Source organism: Paroedura picta, chromosome 5, assembly GCF_049243985.1.
Source record: "Paroedura picta isolate Pp20150507F chromosome 5, Ppicta_v3.0, whole genome shotgun sequence".
NCBI classification, from domain to species: domain Eukaryota; kingdom Metazoa; phylum Chordata; class Lepidosauria; order Squamata; family Gekkonidae; genus Paroedura; species Paroedura picta.
Genome location: NC_135373.1, coordinates 52649709 through 52671503, shown reverse-complemented (window position 1 = coordinate 52671503; position 21795 = coordinate 52649709). Strand labels below are relative to the sequence as shown.

The 21795-nt window shown below is 43.0% G+C and overlaps 1 protein-coding gene across 5 annotated transcripts in view; it reads right to left on the bottom strand.

Moving 5' to 3' along the window:
• OPTN (optineurin) overlaps positions 1–21795 on the bottom strand; it is an 89830-nt gene that overhangs the window by 4619 nt on the left and 63416 nt on the right. For 4 of the 5 annotated variants that reach the window (XM_077337958.1, XM_077337960.1, XM_077337962.1 and 1 more), the window contains 10 exons: positions 20263–20465; positions 19629–19796; positions 15486–15562; positions 14467–14604; positions 13222–13321; positions 8129–8244; positions 6941–7093; positions 5652–5745; positions 2874–3032; positions 1266–1396 (listed from right to left, as the gene is read on the bottom strand). In XM_077337958.1, the coding sequence (XP_077194073.1) occupies positions 1266–1396; positions 2874–3032; positions 5652–5745; positions 6941–7093; positions 8129–8244; positions 13222–13321; positions 14467–14604; positions 15486–15562; positions 19629–19796; positions 20263–20465 (1339 nt within the window). The remainder of the gene's footprint in view (positions 1–1265; positions 1397–2873; positions 3033–5651; positions 5746–6940; positions 7094–8128; positions 8245–13221; positions 13322–14466; positions 14605–15485; positions 15563–19628; positions 19797–20262; positions 20466–21795) is intronic. The other variant, XM_077337959.1, reaches the window with a different exon arrangement.

Genomic DNA, 21795 nt, shown 5'->3' with positions numbered 1-21795 from the left:
GGAGCTTGAGAGAAGGCAGTCCTTCAGATATCCTGGTCTCAAGCCATGAAGGGATTTAAAAGTCAAAAGCAGCATCTCAAATGGGGCTCGGGAGTAGACAGATAGCTAGTATAATTACTGTAATCTCATTTCTGGTCAAGGGCTCTGACCAGCAGTTTAATCACTGCAGGCTGCATTAGCAGCAGTCTCCAAACATTCTTTATAGGTAGCCCCAAGAAATACAAATACAATTACTAACGCAGATTTAAAAGACTGAGATGCACATGAGACCAGAGGCTTTTCTCTTGGGGTTGATAGACAAGCAAGTCAAAAATAGTCATGGAACATTGTTTATGTACATGGTAATGGCAGCAAGGCTATTACATGCTCAAAACTGGAAAACTTCAAGAATACCTATAGAAGATTGAAAATGAAAATGGTGGAATTTGCAGAAATGGCTAAGCTTACTTCTTTGCTTAGCAAAAAGACAATAACTTAATTTATTGTTAATTGGAACCCCTTTATTGACTTTTGCAGGGAAGTGAAAAGAATGAGCTGATGACTTGTGGTTTTGCAGAATAAGAAAAAATAAATGTACTAGATTGAAGTTGAGGATAATAGTAAGATTTTTAGAGATGTTAAAAGAAGGAAGAAAGTTCTCTCTTATCAATTTGTAATAGTTTGCAATAATTTGAGAGTAAATAAGCAATTTTCATAAAGAATATTATTTTGAAACTGGGTTGTGAGGCTGAATAACTGAAAACTTAATGTCCTAGTTTTTTTTCTGGTACATCTCTTATACTTCCCCCATTCTTTTCTTCTTTGAATTTTTACCTAAATGTTTACAAAATTTCAATAAATTATTATTAAAAATGGGTAGCCCCAAGAAGAGCCTATTGCAATGGTCCAGGCAAGATGTAACTAAATAACTGAACACGGTGGCTAGATCTGACTGACCAAGGAATTGAAGCAGTTATTTATTTATTCCTCCTTCTAAAAGTTGGTATAGATCTAGCCTTATTGATCTTAATTTATCTATGGTTCTTAAAGATGATGGGGCTGAGAGAGCTTTAAGAGAACTGATCTGCAAGAACAGCCCTAAGAGATCACCCAGCTGGCTGCCTATAGGGGAGTGGGGAATCAAACCTGGTTCTCCAGATTAGAGACATAACCACTAAATCCCACTGGCTCTCTTTAATGAGTTTAAGATGAAAGATGTTCTCCCTAAGGGATGTTTAAAAAAATACATGATAGGTCAGTCACAACCAAGGACACCCACTGCTTACCTGCTGAGATCTTCACGGCCATGTTTCTCAGCTAGCAAGTATGCTAACTGCACAGCTAACTGTTCTTTTTCCCCATGGATCTTTTCCCGTGCTGCTCTTTCAGCATGGAAATCAGCATAATACACCTCCATCTGAGCAGAAAAAAAGATAAAACAAATAAGTCTCACTCTTTCCCCCCAAGGTAGGGGATCCTAGCCTTTTATCATAAAGGTCCATAAGCAGCTGAAGCCTTTGAAATCTTACACAGAAGTAAAATCCTACTGAACTCAATGGAATTAACTCCCTGATCAGTATCCATAAAATTAGAGTAATTATTCAAAGATGTTTACCAGTGCTACCCAAGAATTTAGATATGGTGGATTAAAATGTCTCCTCTCTACACCACAAACCTGTGAGGAAGAGGAGGCTGAGGGACAGTGCCTTGCATAAAGTCAAAAAGCTAGTCTCCTGACTCAGCAAGCAGTCTTCCAAACCACCCTGGTCAACCAGGTAAAGCACCAGGCTCAAGCAAACAAGCAATTAAGTCATTAGTTGCACAGCTGTCTATTGTGCCCATTCTAAACAAGAACCTGCAGCAATCTGTGGTAAAGATATTTGTTGAGTCTCTAGATCTGTGAACGACCGAGCTTGAGGTCTGAGGCAGGATTGTAACCCTGCACGCAATCAGCCAATAAGCAGCTGGATCCCAACTGATGGATCCAGTCAGTTTGAACTGAAACTGACGAATAGTGCATGTTGGCGGGAAGATTCACTGTGTTGCACTGTATATAAGTTGGGGGCTGAAAGAGCTGAAATGAACTCACAGTGTCCTGGCCTCTGAACCTACAAATCTAACAATATTCAATGTTCAATGCTTCCAAACAAGTTGTAACTCATTTGCCTTGGTTCTCATCATTCTTGGTAAGGTTTCAGCATGGCTCAGAATGCTGACCCAGTTTCCCCATCCTCATTTCCACATATGGCACTTGTGGGACAATGCCCATACCTGACAACATGTCTCTCTGCCTTGAAGTATCTTACACACATTATATCTTACTCACAACAATCCTGCAAAGGAGGGCCAGCAGTATTATCCCCAGGCTGCAGATGCAGGGGAAGGGGGGGGGGGGGATGAGGCTGGAAGCCGGTGGGTTGTCCAAGGACAGCTTGTGGGTTTGTGGAAAAGGCAGGGTTTATTACAACACTGATTATATGTTTTACAGTGTTCCTATTCCATTGCTAAAGGCTGTAATCCACTGGGAGTCTCAGTGAGAAATAAAGACAATAAACGAGTAAATAAAACAAAAGGCCTTCCAAGATCACGGCTTCTATTTTTAGTCTCCTGCAAAGGGCCACAGCAACCCGGTCATCTGGTCATCCCAGACAGTAGAAAGAGAGAACATCAATGAGGCTGGAGGCACAATACCGGGCAATGTTGCCTGAAGTTCCTCATCATTCCTCTGAAAGGAAAAACCTACATGTAACCTTTCATCTTCCCTTGGCAGGAACAGGAATGGTTGTTTTGCTCATTGTTTGTTTCACACCATGCTCTGTCAACAACCTGCCCAAGGGGAAGGAAAGCTCTTTGTGCAGCCAGAACTGCACAAATCACAATGATGGGAGTCAAACCTGAGCCCGGAGGACTGCCACTGTCTCCAGTTCTTCCTCCTGCTTGACAATGGCTTGCTTCATATCATCTATCTGGAGCTGTTTGGCAGCCAGGGCTCTCTCGGCCAGCTCCAGCTTGTGTGTCAGTTCATCAACCACGGCCTTGTCGACTCTCTCGGCCTGCAGCAAGTGAGAATCAGAAATGCCCTGTGAAGTCAAGAGGCTCAAAACAGTTTCCACAACCCAAATTCTGTCCACGGTTTTGCTTTGCGCAGCCATCTAACCCTTTTTAGGCCCAACAGAGACATCCTGCCCTGCTCTGCTTACCTTGAAAATAATGATTAGATACAGCAATGTTGTACTGCTATTTCAGGCCACCATTCAAAAGGTACCCAATCATCCTTCCTGCCCCTGAGTCCACCTGAAAAGGTGCTTTTTGAGGAATAAAGGCCAGACATGACTGAACATCTCTAAGTACCACATTCTCCTCCTGGCCTTCTCTCCTTCAGTTATGTTTCCCTTTCACCTAATTTCATGTTAAGCAAATTATGAGATTACATACATTGGATAAACATTAAAAATGGGTTGGGGAGTGGTTTAACAGGCAAACCCCCAATCTTGCATGGTCCAGTCTCTAATATCTTCTTGTTTTCCAGCTCTTTTATTACCGTTATTTAAAAAGCAAGACATGTCTTGGGTGATGTAGCAGAGCTCCACAGTGGAAGTCAAAGAGTGAGGCTGTAACAGAAACAAAAGTTTCTGCAGCAGCTCCTGACCCAGATGCTAGCTGTGACTTGTACATCCCAACCCTATGAATCTTTATAATGGGGGAAGAAGGCAAATTAAAGGAGGTGGACCAACCTAGAGAAGTATCATAGCTATTGTCTGAACTGACGAACACACTGTTGAAAACTAAAATGAAAATTTTATCCATAATTTATCAAGTCCAAGCTCCACCACTGTAACACTGCTCCAAAATTTCCCCCTTTCTTTGGACAGCATAAAGATATGCTTAAAGTCAGAACTCCACCCAGAGCAATAAAGGTAAAGGTAAAGGTATCCCCTGTGCAAGCACCGAGTCATGTCTGACCCTTGGGGTGACGCCCTCTAGCGTTTTCTTGGCAGACTCAATACGGGGTGGTTTGCCAGTGCCTTCCCCAGTCATCACCGTTTACCCCCCAGCAAGCTGGGTACTCATTTTACCGACCTCGGAAGGATGGAAGGCTGAGTCAACCCTGAGCCGGCTGCTAGGATTGAACTCCCAACCTCATGGGCAGACAGATTCAGACAGCATATCGCTGCCTTACCACTCTGCGCCACAAGAGGCTCTTTAGCAATAGACAGCTCCAAAATCATGGCTATATGTGGAGTGCACTGTTTCAGATTGGAGGAAGGGCCATGCATATAAAAAAAGCAGTCCACCAGCATAAAGCAAACCAGATGTTGAAGAGAAAGTCACACTTGAATTCTTTTCTCTGACACATCTCTAGTTTCATCTCAGTGTTCCTCCCTAAATATTTAGCCTTGAAAAGTTGTCTCTGATAAAGTAAGGAGTCACAGATGTTCCCAATTAATGTTTTGAGAAATGGGCTTTTAGCTAGTTTGGAGTTAACATACCATCCTGACCTAGGATTGGCTTCTTTTGGGTTGCCTGTCTCCTTGACACCAGTAATTTTATTGGCTCATTAATAAAATTGGCAGGTAGCTTTGATTGGTTTAAGTGTTTGAAACCCCAAGTGGGGAAAAGCCATAAAGAACTTAATTTGTAACACCGTTGGGTTACAGACCTTTGCAAATTTTTTGTCAAACTTGTGCCTGTCCCTTTCTTGTACCTGCAACCTAAATTATGGACTCTGCACTTGAAATACTACCTCAGAACTTTGCATTCAGTCTGCTTTTGTGAGTATAATGTGCTAGCTAGAAATATTTCACAATGTTTTTGTTTTCTCACTACTTAGTATAACAATTTATTTGTGAACCTTAATAAATATAAAATAACTTTTAAAACCATTTTGCCTGGTTCTTGAACAAGCTAAGTCATAAACCTGTGCCTTGCTTTACTTGGGCTATCCTACCAATAACCTTCTGCTTAGTGTTTTCTTGTCTCTGGATAGAGTCAAAACTTCTGTTAAGCCCTGACAGGTCTCAAGACTGCCTCTGGGTCTTGAACACCTTGGGGAAACCATCCAGAGGTGGTGGCAGTACTACCTTACAGGGAGGTTGGTGTTTCTAACTTCCTTGGTTTTGTAACTGTTTTGAACCTCCCGTGGACACCCCCCTAGTTGAGGCCTGAGTCCTTGGCTTTGGCTGGGAGGGGTGTGACCACAGAAGCAACTCTGGGCTAACTTCACTGAAACAAACAGACTTATACTGGAGTAATTCCACACAGGATTGCAATGTACAGCTACACTGAAAATCAGTAAGACTGACCTCTGGAGAGAAAGTCCCTTGGACAGAATACCAGCAGCCAAAGCAATTTCTATCATAATGAATCTCCCAACTATATGCACATTTTATACTATTAACATATGCTCTGTAGCTCCAATCTATTACAGATCCAGCCAGGAATTTTCACAGTATTCTGTTGGTCCCTTCTGTTATTTTATTTATTTTATTTAAGATTTTATTTATTCCCTGCCTCTCCCAGTGTGCCGAACTGGGGTGGCTTCCAATCCAATATAGCAATAAAACATACACAATATAGTACAATTTATCAATAATTTAACTTAATATATTATTAGAACCATAAAAGCTTAAAACCAAAAAAGATCATGAGGATTCATCTACACAGTAGCTCACCTCCTTGGCTTTCAGGTCTTCAGCTGTTTTCAGGGCACTGGTCAGCTCAGGAAGGAGCTTGTTATAGGCATCCTGCAACTGATTAAACTTGACTCTGAGAGAAGACAAGATAATTGTGCATGAAATCCCATCTCTTTCCTACAGTATTTTTTTGAAATGGGCAACTTTCATTTTTCTATTCTCTCCTTCCTTAATAGCCTAGCATTTCCTCAATGGTAAAAATACGCAATCCTAAAAGAGGCAAATAATTCCTTTTTAAAGCACACATATTAATAGGCTATGTCTGTTAGGGGAGCATTTTATACATTACACAGCGGCCAGATAATGTATACCCCTGACCATGTGCTCAGTCAGGAGCAAAAGCTCAAGGAAACAAATCAGGCGCTACTTTCAAAGAAAAGGAGGCAGGACTGAAATCCGTAGTTGGGCATTTTAGCAACAAAGCCCTGGAAATTCAAAGGACAGAAATCTGAAATGGAAGAGAAAACTTTGGATTTAGAAAGTAAGAAAGGACCAGATAACAATCAGTGAGAGAATGTAAAGACTTGTAAACAAAAAAACCTCAAGAAATTTGAAATGAATGAAATTTCTTTTTTTGTATTCCTTTTTGAAAAACCAATACAATTTTTTAAAAAAGAAATTCAAAATGAATACAGTAAAAGTGATTTTTAAAAAACGGATTTTCTCTTCCATATTGCAAAACCTCACAACACCACCGTTTCCAAATCTGGTCACAAACTATGCTTTCTCAGTTCAAGCAAAATGCAGATAAGTTTTCTTTCCCATTGTGGGTGTGATCAACTGAAGTGAACCAGAAAGAGGGGGAAATGTGGGATGGAAAAAAATCCTTGTCATATTCTTCTCTAGGCCCATTATGCACGGCCGCCGAAACGGCGATTTCAGGTCACATGGAAAACGCGGAGGGGGAAGACGCGACGCATACCGGTTATACACGGGGCGGGGCGCGACGGCGGCAAAACCCAGAGTAACCGATTATGCACGCGCCGATCCGGGCGCCGCGTCTGGTTGCGCCCCGCTCACCCGGAAGCTGCGCTTTCTTCCGCGTTTCACTGACGCGGCTTTTTCGGCGGCATGCACCGAAGCTGCAGCCGGTTGCAGCCGGCTCCGTGCGTTATCTGTGATTTTAGTCGCCGCCATTCCACCCCGAATGTGCGCTAAAACCCCCGTGCATAATGGGTCCTAGGGGTGCCCTGTCTTGCCCAGAGCTGAAACGAGAGTCCTGGGATGACACATGCATTTGGAAGACCAGTTTCTGGCCTCAGACTCACTTCTCCTCATTGGTTTTGGCCTGTTCCAGCTTGATCTCTGACTGCATGCTCTCCACTTGAAGTTCTAGCTTCTTAATGGTATATAGCAGCTGCTGCTTTTCATCCAGATCCTCTATGCTGGTGCAGTGTTTCCCTTCATCCAGGATCAGGCACCTGAGCAAAGGAGACAAAAGTGCACATGACTTTTCACAGTGTTCATTCTTGATTGCATGCATCATCACTGCACACTTGCCCATAATACAGAGTTCCACTTTCTCCTCAACAGTCGCATTAGCACTGGAGACCCCTGTTGTTTGCAGAACCAAACACAGAAAGAGTGAAAGATAGACCTGTGCCTTCAAGTCCATTTCTAATATATAATTTTCAAGACTTCTTGTCTTGGGTGAAAACTGCACGGAGCTTTTATTCCAACCCCAGATCGATTCAGTCCCTGCCTTCTACACAGAATGTGATTTCCGTTTGGATTTGGGGCGATTTAAAATTTCCTTCTGCAGCAAGAAGGATTGATCCGGAGTGACCCTACCTTTATTGTGTGATATAGTGCTTTTAATGCTCAATATTTAAAGGCTGTTTTGAATCTGGGCTCTCCTCCGTGATAGAGGACCCGTGATTGGCCACAGGTGGTCATGTGACAAACTTGCCTTAAAGGAGAAGCCCCTAATTTCTCTCAACTTCTGTTGGTCCTGGATTTTTTCTCCCTTCTCTGCCTTTTTCGATCATCTCCCACCCACCCCCCTCCAAGAAAAGAAGGAGGCTCCCTGCTTGGTTCCTCTCCCCCACCCTTCAAGAAAAGAAAGAAAGAGGCTTGGCTCCCCCCCCTTCTGAACTACCCTAACCACGTGCAGAAGACTTTACTGTTTCAATGGGGAGGGGGGGGGGAAGAGGAAGATTCGAATTCAAAGCGATCTGAATTCAACAGGATTGACAATGGCATAAACAAAGTAAGTGCAGACTCTACCCTGGAGAAGGGGCTAAACAGCCTCCACCCAAGCAAATACTGTTTTTGTCATCCAAGGGACACAAAAGAGGTCTCGCTCTAGGAGGAGGGGCTAGAACCATTAAGCTAGAAATAGGGGCCAATAATGGGAAAGGGGGAGGAGGAAAAAGGGGGAGAGGTAATTGGCTTGTTCTATAGAAATAAGTATAAAAACACAGTAAAATAAATGAATAATGTAGCATCATTCTTACTTTTCTTGCAGCTTCTTCTGGATCAGCTCAGCTTCTTTCAATTTGGCATGCGTCTCCTGAAGTTCTTTGAACAAGGCAGAAACTTGCAGGTTTAGCGTTTCGACTTCATTGCCCACCTGCAAGAAACAGTTAAGAAGATTCCCCCATTCATATTTCAAGTCCATTATTATTTGTGTCTCTCTTGTATTGTATTTTTAATCCTTTTTTAAAGAAAAAGTTAGAGTAACAAATAGCTAATTCCACAGTCTGCCTTTGACACAACAACTTAGCCTGCTCAGCCATTGGTAAAGAGGCTCTTGTGAGTAGCAGAATAAATGTAAAGTGGTTTTGCTGGCTTGAGGCAAGCTGCTTCTGGCAAACATCTGTGCCTGGTTTGAAGTATAATTGAGATCATTCCTTTTGGTGGGAAAAGGGTAGGATTAAGGGGACAGATTAACCTGTCAGCAACCAGGCTAGGCTGCCCTCATCAGTTCTCAGAAGCTAGGCAGGGTCTGTCCGGGTTAGTAATTGAATGGGAGAGAACTGAGGAATGCCAGGGTAGCTGAGCAAAGGAAGGCAATGGCAATCCATCTCTATTAGTCTCTATGAGGTTGCCATAACTCAGCTGGTATTTGACAGCACTACACACAGACACACACAGAATTGTTGTTGTTATGTGCGAAGTCGTGTCCGACCCATCGCGACCCCACGGACAATGATCCTCCAGGCCCTCCTGTCCTCCACCATTCCCCGGAGTCCATCCAAGTTTGCACCTACTGCTTCAGTGACTCCATCCATCCACCTCATTCTCTGTCGTCCCCTTCTTCTTTTGCCCTCGATCTCTCCCAGCATTAGGCTCTTCTCCAGGGAGTCCTTCCTTCTCATGAGGTGGCCAAAATATTTGAGTTTCATCTTCAGGATCTGGCCTTCTAAAGAGCAGTCAGGGCTGATCTCCTCTAGGACTGACTGGTTTGTTCGCCTTGCAGTCCAAGGGACTCGCAAGAGTCTTCTCCAGCACCAGAGTTCAAAAGCCTCAATTCTTTGACGCTCGGCCTTCCTTATGGTCCAACTTTCGCAGCCATACATTGCAACTGGGAAGACCATAGCCTTGACTAAACGCACTTTTGTTGGCAGGGTGATGTCTCTGCTTTTTAGGATGCTGTCTAGATTTGCCATAGCTTTCCTCCCCAGGAGCAAGCGTCTTTTAATTTCTTTGCTGCAGTCCCCATCTGCAGTGATCTTGGAGCCCAGGAAAATAAAATCTGTCACTATCTCCATTTCTTCCCCTTCTATTTGCCAGGAATTGAGAGGGCCGGATGCCATGATCTTTGTTTTCTTGATGTTGAGTTTCAAGCCAACTTTGGCACTCTCCTCCTTCACCCGCATCAACAGGCTCTTTAGTTCCTCTTCACTTTCTGCCATTAGAGTGGTATCATCTGCATATCTGAGGTTGTTGATATTTCTCCCTGCAATCTTGATCCCAATTTGTGACTCCTCTAATCCCGCATTTCTCATGATGTGCTCTGCATACAAGTTAAATAGGCAAGGCGACAGTATACAGCCTTGCCGAACTCCTTTCTCAATTTTGAACCAGTCAGTGATTCCATGTTCAGTTCTCACTGTTGCTTCTTGACCTGCATATAAATTTCTCAAGAGACAAATAAGATGCTCTGGTATTCCCATCTCTTTAAGAACTTGCCACAATTTGTTGTGCTCCACACAATCAAAGGCTTTAGCATAGTCAATGAAGCAGAAGTAGACGTTCTTCTGGTACTCCCTAGCTTTCTCCATGATCCAGCGTATGTTGGCAATTTGATCTCTAGTTCCTCTGCCTCTTCGAAATCCTGCCTGTACTTCTGGAAGTTCTCGGTCCACATATTGCTGGAGCCTAGCTTGTAGGATTTTGAGCATAACTTTACTAGCATGAGAAATTAGTGCGATGGTGCGGTAGTTTGAACATTCTTTGGCATTGCCCTTCTTTGGGATTGGAATGTAAACTGACCTTTTCCAATCCTGTGGCCATTGTTGAGTTTTCCAAATTTGCTGGCATATTGAGTGTAGCACTTTTACTGCATCGTCCTTTAAGATTTTGAGTAGTTCAACTGGAATGCTGTCACTACCACTAGCTTTATTGTTGCTCAGACTTCCTAAGGCCCATTTGACTTCACATTCCAGGATGTCTGGCTCCAGGTCAGTAACTACCCCATTGTGGTCATCAGGGATGTTAAGCTCGCTCTTGTATAGTTCTTCTGTATAATTTTGCCACCTTTGTTTGATCTCTTCTGCTTCTGTGAGGTCCCTACCATTTTGGTCCCTTATCATACCCATCTTTGCATGAAACGTTCTCTTCATATCTCCAATTTTCTTGAAAAGATCTCTGGTCCTCCCCATTCTATTGTTTTCTTCTATTTGTTTGCACTGTTCATTTAAGAAGGCATTCTTATCTCTTCTAGCTTTTCTCTGGAATTCTGCATTCAATTGGGTGTATCTTTCTCTTTCTCCCTTGCCTTTCACTTCCCTTCTCTCCTTAGCTATTTGTAAAGCTTCCTCAGACAGCCATTTTGATTTCTTGCATTTCTTTTTCTTTGGGATGGTTTTAGTTGCTACCTCTTGTACAATGTTGCAAACCTCCGTCCATAGTTCTTCAGGCACTCTGTCTATCAGATCTAATTCCTTAAATCTATTTGTCACCTCCACTGTGTATTCGTCAGGGATATGATTTAGTTCATACCTGAGTGGCCTAGTGCTTTTCCCTACTTTCTTCAATTTAAGCCTAAATTTTGCAACAAGAAGCTCATGATCTGAACCACAATCAGCTCCTGGTCTTGTTTTTATTGACTGGATAGAACTTTTCCATCTTTGGCTGCAGAGCACATAGTCAATCTGATTTCTGTGTTGACCGTCTGGTGATGTCCATGTGTAGAGTCGTCTCTTGGGTTGCTGGAAAAGAGTGTTTGCTATGACCATTGTATTCTCTTGACAAAATTCTACCAGCCTGTGCCCTGCTTCATTTTGTACTCCAAGGCCAAACTTGCCTGTTATCCCGGTTATCTTTTGGCTTCCTACTTTAGCATTCCAATCCCCCATGATAATAAGCACATCATTTTTGGGCGTTGCTTCTAGAAGGTGTTGTAGGGCTTCATAGAACTGATCAACTTCATCCTCTTCAGCAGCAGTGGTTGGGGCGTAGACCTGGATCACTGTGATGTTGAATGGTTTGCCTTGGATTCGAACTGAGATCATTCTGTCATTTTGGGGATTGTATCCCAAGACTGCTTTTCCTACTCTCTTATTGATTATGAATGCTACTCCATTTCTTCTGCGAGATTCTTGTCCACAGTAGTATACCTGATGGTCATCTGAATTAAATTCACCCATTCCTGTCCATTTTAGTTCACTGATTCCTAAAATGTCGATGTTCAGTCTTCTCATTTCTTGTTTAACCACGTTTAACCATCTTGTTTAACCATTTCTTGTTTAACACACAGAATTAGACCCTTCTAAATCTGCTGGAGTTCCTGGGCTCAAAGGGGGGTTAAACTGTTTAGGATTCCATTGTCAATAACTTTCACCACATTTCTATACAATAGACCACAGCTGGATAAAATACCAAATTCTTGTTTTAAAATTCTAACTTTATATATAGCAGCGTATCAGTAGAAATGATTTAATTGGCATGTATAGCCTCTGGTTTTTGGATCCTGTGAACTGCCAGCAGAAAGAGTTGATGGGTCTCTGAGCTGGTTGTATGTTTGTAGTGCAGAGGGGAAAGGGAACAAAGTTTGATCTTTCTACCTCTTGCATGAGTGGAACTTCACTCACGGACTGATAAAGGAAGGAGTGGTTTCATATTTCTGGGCCTGCACAGCTCTGAGTACACTCAAACACCAGCAACAAACTTTCCCAGGGGCAGAAAGGACACCAGGAAAATATCTATTCTTTGCAACTGTGTAATGCTAGACCCAACCTATCTGTTTAAATACCCATTAATGCAATTGTGAGTGATCCTTTGGGCATTTTGAGTTCCTGTGGCAATGAGGAAAAGATAGGGAAGTGATGAAGAGCCAGAGGTTTCTTGTAAAGTTTTGTTTTGAACCTTAAAAACTTCAACAGTGGCTACAGCAGAAACTGCCAGTTGTGCGCATATGATTTGCTGCTGTGCTTGCATGTGGATTCACTAGGGTGAAATGATAAAGGTACAAGACTGCTGAATTTTACCTTGGTAGCCCTTTGATCATCTCCCTATATAGCAAACCACACTGGAACAAAGGATAACATCCTATGACACAAACAACTAGAGCATGGGTTGTGAACATGTTTACAAACCACATAATTTGTAGTTATTCTCCCATATTTCCTTTACATATTTGTGGGAAGATTTGCACCATTCTGTGATTGCCAGTGTATGCGTGCCTGATTTTTCAGCTGTCGATCATTTGCACTATGGAGTCTCTTAATTTGCCAGTTGCATAGAGTAGAAAGAAGAGTTTGTTTAGACTAGAGGGAATAAAATTTTACAAACCAGAATTCCACCACAGAACTACATCTCTGACCTTTGCCAGGTACATATTCAAAGCCTTACCTGTGCAGATTTCAATCATAAAAGTATTTCGAATCTCTAAATCACACAGATTATTTCCCCTGAGAATTGCTGTTTGCATGGTGGGTTTTATGACAGCTGAGATGAATACTTCTTTGTTTTGCTCAGGCAACGGATGCTATCTTTTATTAGTGATGCCATGCACACTGTAAACATGTGATTTCCAGGGAGGTGGCATGGCCAGATGACATAACTTCTGGGGTTATTCAAAGCCTGAAGAATATTTCAGGGGTACTCCCTGCTCAGAAGGTTGAAAAAGGCTGGCCCGGAGGAAAAATGGAAGAATCACTGAGAAGGTCACAATGAATCATTCTTGATACACGGGGTATGAGATCACCACGGGGACTGATCAGAGGTTGGGTGCAACTGAATGAGCCAAGAGGATGAAGAAAGTGCACTCCTTTAGAAGACATCACAAGCTTTCAGGGATCCCAGCAGAAGGAAGGACAGGTCTACACAAAAGCTGCCAATGAGAACACTTGTCACAGTGTGGGAACCCAAAAGTGCTACTCACACTCTCCGCTCTGGCTTCCATGTCATCACCCTTCACCTCTTGTTCTGTCTGAGTGCTTCTTTCCAAATAATTGTCTGCTTTCTTCTCCATCCTTAACAACCTATGAAATATGAGAAGCCAGACCCAGTTTTAAATATGTTAGTATTTCAATGGTATTGTCATGGATTTGCTACAAGAAGAGCCATGAGAATGTAAAATTTATATTTTTCTCAGCCCTTCTGTACTACCCAAACAACACAACCCATTTTATTCACTATTAGATTACTTAATCTGTGACCCTAGAACAGAAGAAGGAAATACTTTACACAAGGGAATAGAATGCGGAACTCACTGCCAGAGGATGTAGTGACGGCCACAGGTACAAATTGCTTTAAAAGGAGGTGGAAAGATTTGAGAAAGACAGGTGTATCACTGTCTACTAGCTGTGATAACTAAAGGGAACCAGTACATTCAGAGGTAGTAAACCTCTGAATATTAGCACCAGGAGGCAAAAGAAGGCCTCAGGCTCTATTGCCTGTTGTTGCCCCTGCAGAGTAACTGGTCAATCACTGTGTGAGACCAGTTGCTGGATTAGATAGACCAGTGACTTGATCCTGCAGAATTTATGTTCTTAACTCTATCTGAGACACAGCACAGAGCAAAATCTCTTGAGGCGTCTGCCTTTTAATGCAGAGCTGCTTCCCCAGTTTATTAGCATTCCAGATGGAAAGGGCCAGCTTTTGTTTCTTCATGTTCACAAAGGATTCATAGACTGAAATATTACTGCAGACATAGTGTGCCATAGATAACAGGTGCCATCCTAAGCTAATTTCCTTCAAAGCAGGGGTAGTCAACCTGTGGTCCTCCAGATGTCCATGGACTACAATCCCCAAATGCTGGCAGGGGCTCATGGGAATTGTAGTTCATGAACATCTGGAGGACCACAGGTTGACTACCCTTGCTTCAAAGGATTTAAAATAGTGCAACTCAGTTTAGAATGATAGCACTGGTCTATATAAATAAGAACAAACATCTGGCAGGGCAACAAAAGCAGGAATACCTTAGACTACAAAAGCATGAAGCAGAAATTCTTAACATACAGTTGCATTACTCTGATTTATCATAACCCTACAGGATTACTGCACGGGCATCATTAGGGAAGTGCTTGGAATGGTCAAGAGTATTGTTAAGATTCTAGCTTTAGGTCTTATAGCAAGTCATCTCTATGTGCCCACCACAGTTTATTATTAAGTGTACTATTCATACCTGTCCTTGTGCTCCTGAAGTTCCTTTTCCAGTGCTTCCCTCCCTTGAGTTTCATTCCTGAGACAATGAAGAAGCCGGCTGACAGTTAATTCTTCAGACTCCAAATAGGGTTTTGTTTCATCTGCAGATCTGCTTCTGCTTTGAAGGAACACATAAACCAGGGCTGGTTATTCCAAAACAGCACACAGTTCCTTGCTGTCCAGAATAAGCCATTCCAGTTCAAAGATTGCACAAAACTCCTCTGTAGAAAAACTAACCAGGGCCTCATGTCTCAATGGCTGTATCCCTTTAAAGTGAAAATTAAGGCTGCTGGATGCATGCCTCAATGGGGTGAGAGAGTCTTAGCAAAACTGAGAGCAATACTGTAAACAGTGGTTTCAACCGCCGTAATGCCACAACCCCAACTGTGGTGGAGGCAGGGGCAGCGTACACGCAGATACACACATAGGCACTCAACGACCTGGAGGGGGCGTGGAGGCGGACAGTGCCATGGCACCACCGCTATTGGCTGTTGCCGCCTGCCATCACCAACCTGTCCTGGGAACCCCACAGAAGGAGCCAGGCAACCCCACTTGGGGTCGGGACCCCAAGGTTGAGAACCACTGCTGTAAGAGGTATATATTTTGTCAAAAGGCTGAACTCCCAGGATATGCACTCAGGGTGGAATGAGCAGTTGATAGAAAGAAAGCTGCTTCAATTGAATTGTGATGTTGGAGACGAGTTTTGACAATTTCATGGACTGCCAAAAAGCCACAGATTCTGTGAGCTGATGTTCTGAAACAGCAACTCTCAGAATTGGACAAAGGCACAATTGATCTATTCATATTTGGAACTGCCTCAAACCCTGAGCTGCCCCAGCCTCCAGGCAAGGAATTCTGGGGCTTTGGCTGAATTCCAAAGGCCGTCACATACACAGCACTGTGGTAATTGCTACTGAACTCTGATATCAAATACCTTCGCTAACAGAGGAAAGATAATATGAAATAAAAGCAGGTATTGGGGAGAAGTCCCCTGCTTACGCATTGGTAGCCGAATCCCTTTTTTCCTTGCAATCCAGTTCTGGATTTCCTTTCAAAGCCCCACTTACTTCTCCTTCCTGTGGAAAATGAAAACAAACAATTTTTAAATGCCTAGCCAGTTAATCAATTTTTTTCGAAGTTAATCTAGCTCATTCACCAGCTAAGACAATATAAACTGAAGATGCTATTTCAATAATAATTGGGATGAACTCAGGGCCACTATCATTTACATAATAAATTTAAATCTACAATGTAATTAAACCAGAACCTCCATATTTCAGTCGATGCCATCCTACTTGTTCCCACTGCACCCGCATGACAGAAACAGACAGAATTAAAGCCAAAAGCAATTGGCGAGGAAAGGTCCGGTCTGCCAAATTTGGAGAGCTGGTGATCAGGTCTCTAGGCATAAGTTTTGGCCGTGCACAGGCTTCAAGGTTCCTATCTGGCCCTTTCCAAGAGTGACCCTCACTTTGTGGCATGGGATCCCTGACGAGGGTGTTATCCTTAGAGGTTTTTCAGAGGCACTGTAAGGCTCATCTTAAAAACATTTTCCTTGAATGATAATGAACACTCATTAACATTAATCAATCTATCTAAGGATGGGCTTGTATATTTTCCGTGCCGTAGTCATGGCTACTGATACAATGCAGCAGCAACTTGGCTTCCACATGGCAAGTTTCCCAGTATTTTTCCCTGTCCCAATCTTCCATGGCAGTCATTCATCGCTGCTGTGTATTTTTTAAAATCTGCAATTAAATGTTGTTATAGCATTGCTGTTAGAACAATGCATTTGTTTCATTCTCTGAATTTCCAGCATTCATTAAAAAGGTCTCTTCTGTTTATTTCATTCCTAGCCCACCTTTCTCAGAGGCTCAAAGCAAAGACAGGAGGGGAATTTGCAAAGGTTAGTCTACGGTGGTAAAATAAAACAAAAGTCCAGTAGAGCCTCAATTACTAACAACATTCATCCCTGCAGAGAAGGCTCAGGGTGGCTGACAACATAAAATTCACTTATACAAAGATATAAGATAGGAGTAAGAGTGCCAATGATTCATCAGTGGAGCTAGTGTTCATTTATACCTGACTTATAATTTCCCATAGAGGAGAAGCAGAGAGGAAAGAGGCCCAATTTGATGTTTCACTGCCCATTTCGATCTCAACCGTATGCCTGGTGGGAGAATGCCATTTTGATAGTTCCAGCATTTAATAGTTCCAATAGTGGCCAGATCTCTGCTGGTGCCAGCTCGGAGAAGGCCCTGGCTCTGGCTGAGGCCAGTTGCACTTCTTTGGGGCCAGGGACCATCACCTGGTTGGAATTAGCAGAGCATAATGCTCTTCAGGGGACATATATGAGTTTTCATGAGTCACAGATCATACCTGAAGAAGTGTTTGTTGGGCTTTTGTTTTACAGAAGGGGAAAGGAATAAGTCTGACATTTAAAAGAATGAAAACTGGGAATTTAAAGCCTCTAAAACCCATGCTGTTATTATAGCACTATAACTATCAATATTCAGTCACTGATGTTTCCTCCCTGAGCCTCCAGGGAGGGTGGTATATAAATACATTTTTTAAATAAATAAATAAGTTAGTAGATTGATATTTTAATGGGAATTTTAAAGGGATTAGTTGTTGTGACCCGCCTCGAGCCTATCGGGAGAGGCGGGAAATAAATCTAATAATAATAATAATAATAATAACAAACAAACAAACAAATAAAAGCTCTCAGGTGAAGGGCAGGGGGGCAGGCAATGCACTGGGGTAGGAAAAATGGTATTGCTTTGGATTGGGATTGGGAAGACCAGTATCTCCCTCTGTGTGTGAGTGTGCTTCCCAATATTATTCAAGCCACAGCAAAGAACTTGTAACTGACTAGGATATTTGGGGGAGAAAGAAAGAGAGTGCTTCAGGCAAGGCGATTTGAGTAAAACCAGGCACAGCAAACAAAAGGCAATTTCTAGAGCACTGCTTCTACATAGCAGAATACCATTTTATGGGAAACTCTTAAGTAGAAGATTCAAGTGGATAGCCATGTTGGTCCGAAGCAGTACAACAAAATTTGAATCCAATGGCACCTTTAAAACCAACCATTGGAGTTTTGATGGTAAACATGCACATATGCTTCAGTTTGGAGTCTGACATTCTTTAAAGCATCTCTTAGGAGATCTCTCAGCCATCCCCAGCCAATGCCGTCTTGCAAACTTGCAAAGTTTGTTTTTAAGAAACAGTGCAGATGCTTCAAAGCTGACCCCCACTATGCTAAACAAAATTCAGTCTCCCTTCTCCTTTTATTGGTCTGGTTAACTACTATTTTAAACAAAGACTATATTTCTAATGGAGTGGGGCGGAAACACCTGTTAAGGCAGTGGTCCCCAACCTGCGGGCTGCGGCCCGGTGGCAGGCCGCGAAGGCCATGGCGCCGGGCCACGGCTCCCTCTCCCCGCCCCCCCCCGCAGTAAAAAACTTCCCAGGCCGCAAGCTTGTGGCCCGGGAAGCTTCTTACTGTGGGAGGGCGGAGAGAGGGAATCAGGGCCGGGCTGCGCCCGTGCGGGCGTGGTCCAATGTGCGGGCGCGGCCCGATGCCCTGCCGGTCCCCAACCTCAGAAAGGTTGGGGACCACTGTGTTAAGGCATGTCAGCATCGATTTTGCCCCCCTCCCCTTTGAAGCCATTTAAACTTAATAGATTGATAGGTTCACCTGTGAAGCTTCAAAGCAAGGAGAAGCAAAACAGACTGCTGAAATGTCTGCCATTTAAACCCTCTCTTTTGGGTTTGTGCCCTACTCGAGACAGTAAATTTGTAGTGAGACTGTGGGGAGAGGCCATGGCCTGGTTGTAAAACATCTCCTTGGGAGGCAGAAGGTCTCAAGTTCCATCCCTGGTATCTCCAATAAAAAAGATCAGGTTGCAGGTAATATGAAAGACCTTTCTCTGTCTAAGGCCCTAGACAGCTGCTGCCAGTATGAGTAGAATACTGACCTTGAAAGACTGATGTTCTGATATAAGGCAGTTATGTGCTCATACTTGAGCCTCTAAGCTACAAGAGAAGTGGTTTTTAGAGGCATAGCATGCAAGAGGTGCTTCTGTTAATGGTTCACACAAATTACAAAACAAGGGGTTCTTGGTAGACTGCCATCATCCCTGGGTCTATCCCAAAAACTGAGGGGTCCAGGGACAACCCCAAAATCTATCTGGGAGCAAAGCAGAGAGTCTCAATTCTGTGCAGGGAAGAGAGACCCCAAAGGCATGGGTAGCTCTAACCAAGGAGGCACTGGAAAGGTATACTCTCAAGAGTCAGACAACAGCGTATAAAATAATTAATATTTATTTAAGGTATAAGTACAACAGAGCAAACTATACTAGTTAGTGAAAAAAATAAAAATATTTAATATTAATATCTTAATACTAAATAGTCACAAGCAAGAGGGTTTTGCAATCAGTAGTCAAGAGCCAATAGAGCAGAAGCAGAGTCCAAGGCACAAAATGGTCAGACCCAAGGCAAGGGTAATTAAACTGAATTATAAATCAATAAATAATACATCAAGGTTTCAAAAAGGCTAAGACAAATGGACATTCTCCCATATGGGGTCCACTAATCAGGGCCAATCTAATTATTATATTAAGTCAAAAGCAATTAAACCCTTGGCAACAGGGTGCCATATTACTTTGAATAACCAGTAACTAAGGTTTTAGCAAGTTGACATCATTTGACCTGCAGTAACAAGAAGGTCAGGCTCTCAGGCCAATGCTAATTGGCGAAAGCTGGAGAGAAATTCTATCTTCAACCATCCATCCCAGGGAGGAGCTGGTTGTTGAGCTTATCTGAAGGTATGTCCCAAGAATAAACCAATTCAACATTAATTGGGATAAATTGGGTTTTAAAGACACATCAGAAACTAGGTCCACTGGGGTTAGGGGCAAAACATAAACCAAAGTTTTACTTAGAGACCTAAAAAATGAATATGCCGTTTTTTCTACTACTAGAGGCTTAAATCTTGCCAAAAGAGAGCCACCCCACTGACCGGACTGACTTTTAAGCAGAGAATCTCTGGCTCTTAATTTCTGGTTTATTGGACATTAGGGTCACATTCCACCCATAGCACCTGATTGATGGCATCTCACATGGGTGCCAGCTGCTGCTTACGTGCATCCTGATCTCAACAAATGAGTCTTCAGTGGTTGCACTGTTCAGCTTCAGCTGCAGCTCTGAAATGATGGCAACCAGATCGGCCTTCTCTGCCTGGAGCTTTGTCACTTGCATCTTCAGCTGCTCCAGTTCTTGTGTCATCTCCTTCTGGTAAACTGTGTTTTCCTAAGTGGAGAAACAATCGCAAGATGCAGTTAAGAAAGAGCAGCTCTATGCTTTTTTATTTATTATTTAAATTGAAGCTAATTTGATCTCTTTGGTGTCAGGGATCTTAAGTAGATTTTAGTCAGATCCTCCGTTGGTGCAGTCAAAGTAAGTTGGGGCCCTTGGCAAAGAAAAACCTGGAACTTTTGCATCCTCAGTATCACATTCACAAATGGCAAGGAAGACAGATGAAGAAAACTCCCTTATTCATCTCTACAGTTCTTGTATGGCTCTAATAAAAATGTGAAAAATTAATATCTATTCAGACAACTTTATTGTATACATTTTGCCTCTTAACAATAAACTGTAGCCCTGGTTGCTTTTATAAACAGACCAAAACAAACAGTTGATAAAGATGGCTGACCAACTAAATCCGTTTTCTAGATGAATACAACATGGCAACTCCTCCCCCTCTGGCTTTACTTACATTTGTGAATCCTTCCTTTCTTTCTTCAAGACTCTGGACTTTTTTTTTAAGTGTATCATTTTCAACACATTTGGTTGCCAAGCAGTGCCGAGCTTCCTTGAACTTGGATTCAAAAAACTCCCGCTCTTCTTTCAGTTTCTCCTTCCACACGGAAAGTTCTTCAAAGCGATCCTTCATTGCTTGGTTGCGTTGCCTCATGGCTTCTGAAGACCGCAAAGAAATACTGGTGTGTGCTAATGCAACAGCATCCCAAATGACATTACACTGGGGAGAGGGAGAGGGAGAGCAGCCACAAACTAACTTTTGTGTTGCCAGTACTCTGAGACAAATGTTACTGCACTAGCTATTACATGTGAGGAAAACCAATACAATATTCTAGGCTATTATTTTTCAATACTCTGTTTCTCACAAAAACAGTCTTGGTGAGGCCTATAAACAAATCTCATTGCCACTGAGATAACTAAAGGCAAGCAATGGAAGCTGTGCCTACCTGCATGCCACAAACCCAGCTAGTTATACAACAGGTAGCCCAGAAGGCTATATTTGGGACCGGGTCCCTGATTTAGCTGTCAGGTGGGACAGCTCAGACACAACACAGCTCCTGCATGGCTTACCAGCTGCTAGCAGGCTCTGGGGTTAAACAATGTGGAGGGTATCAATGTACTGCACACTGACACAATGGGTGTCCAAGGAGGCCTGAGGTAATAAAATACCTTGCACCTGGATACTAGCAGCCCAGTTCAATAGATCTGATACCCACAAAGCACTTCATCTATTATGCCTTAAGATGGTGGGAGAAATGTTCATGTTCCCACCTGTGCTCTGTTGTTTGAACATGCTGAATCAAGTAAATATTTACATGACAGCCAGCGTGGTATAGTGGTTGGACTGTGTTGGACTAAGTTTTGGGAAACCAGGTTCAAATCCCCACTCTACCATGGAGAATCTGAGGTAAGCCTGAGCTAGGCCGACAGACGGGCTGTTTCTGGCAGGCTCCTGTATTGGCAAATCCAACCTGGAATGCTCTGCGGTACCCCGTCTGAACTCTGACCAGGGTGCAGGACACAATAACCTGACATCACCTCTGGCCTGACTGTGTATACTCCTGGTCAGTCCACACATGCCACAGAGTTGCTGCCCAAGTCTAGGGCCACTCCCTGCCCAATATATTTGGTCCTTTTTATATTCAGAGGCAAATATTAATGCTCCTAATGTTACCTTGAACCCTGGAATTAAAACACCTCCCACATTTCACTGCACCAGAATGGGTTCCTCTTGGCACAGAAACAGCTTCCCAGTATCTGTCAGAAAGCCATTACCTACTATGACCACTCTGAATGGCAGGCTGGCATTCATTTACAGACTAACCCTGCTTGGGGCAATTTAGCTTTCTGTATCAGACCGGGGTCACCAGTCCAGGACTCCATATATCAAAGCAGCCAGTCAAGCAGGGTACAACAGGTTAACCCCTTTCCACCTCTGAATCAGATAATCAAAGGCATACTGCCTCTGAACATGGGGGTTCCATTTTTG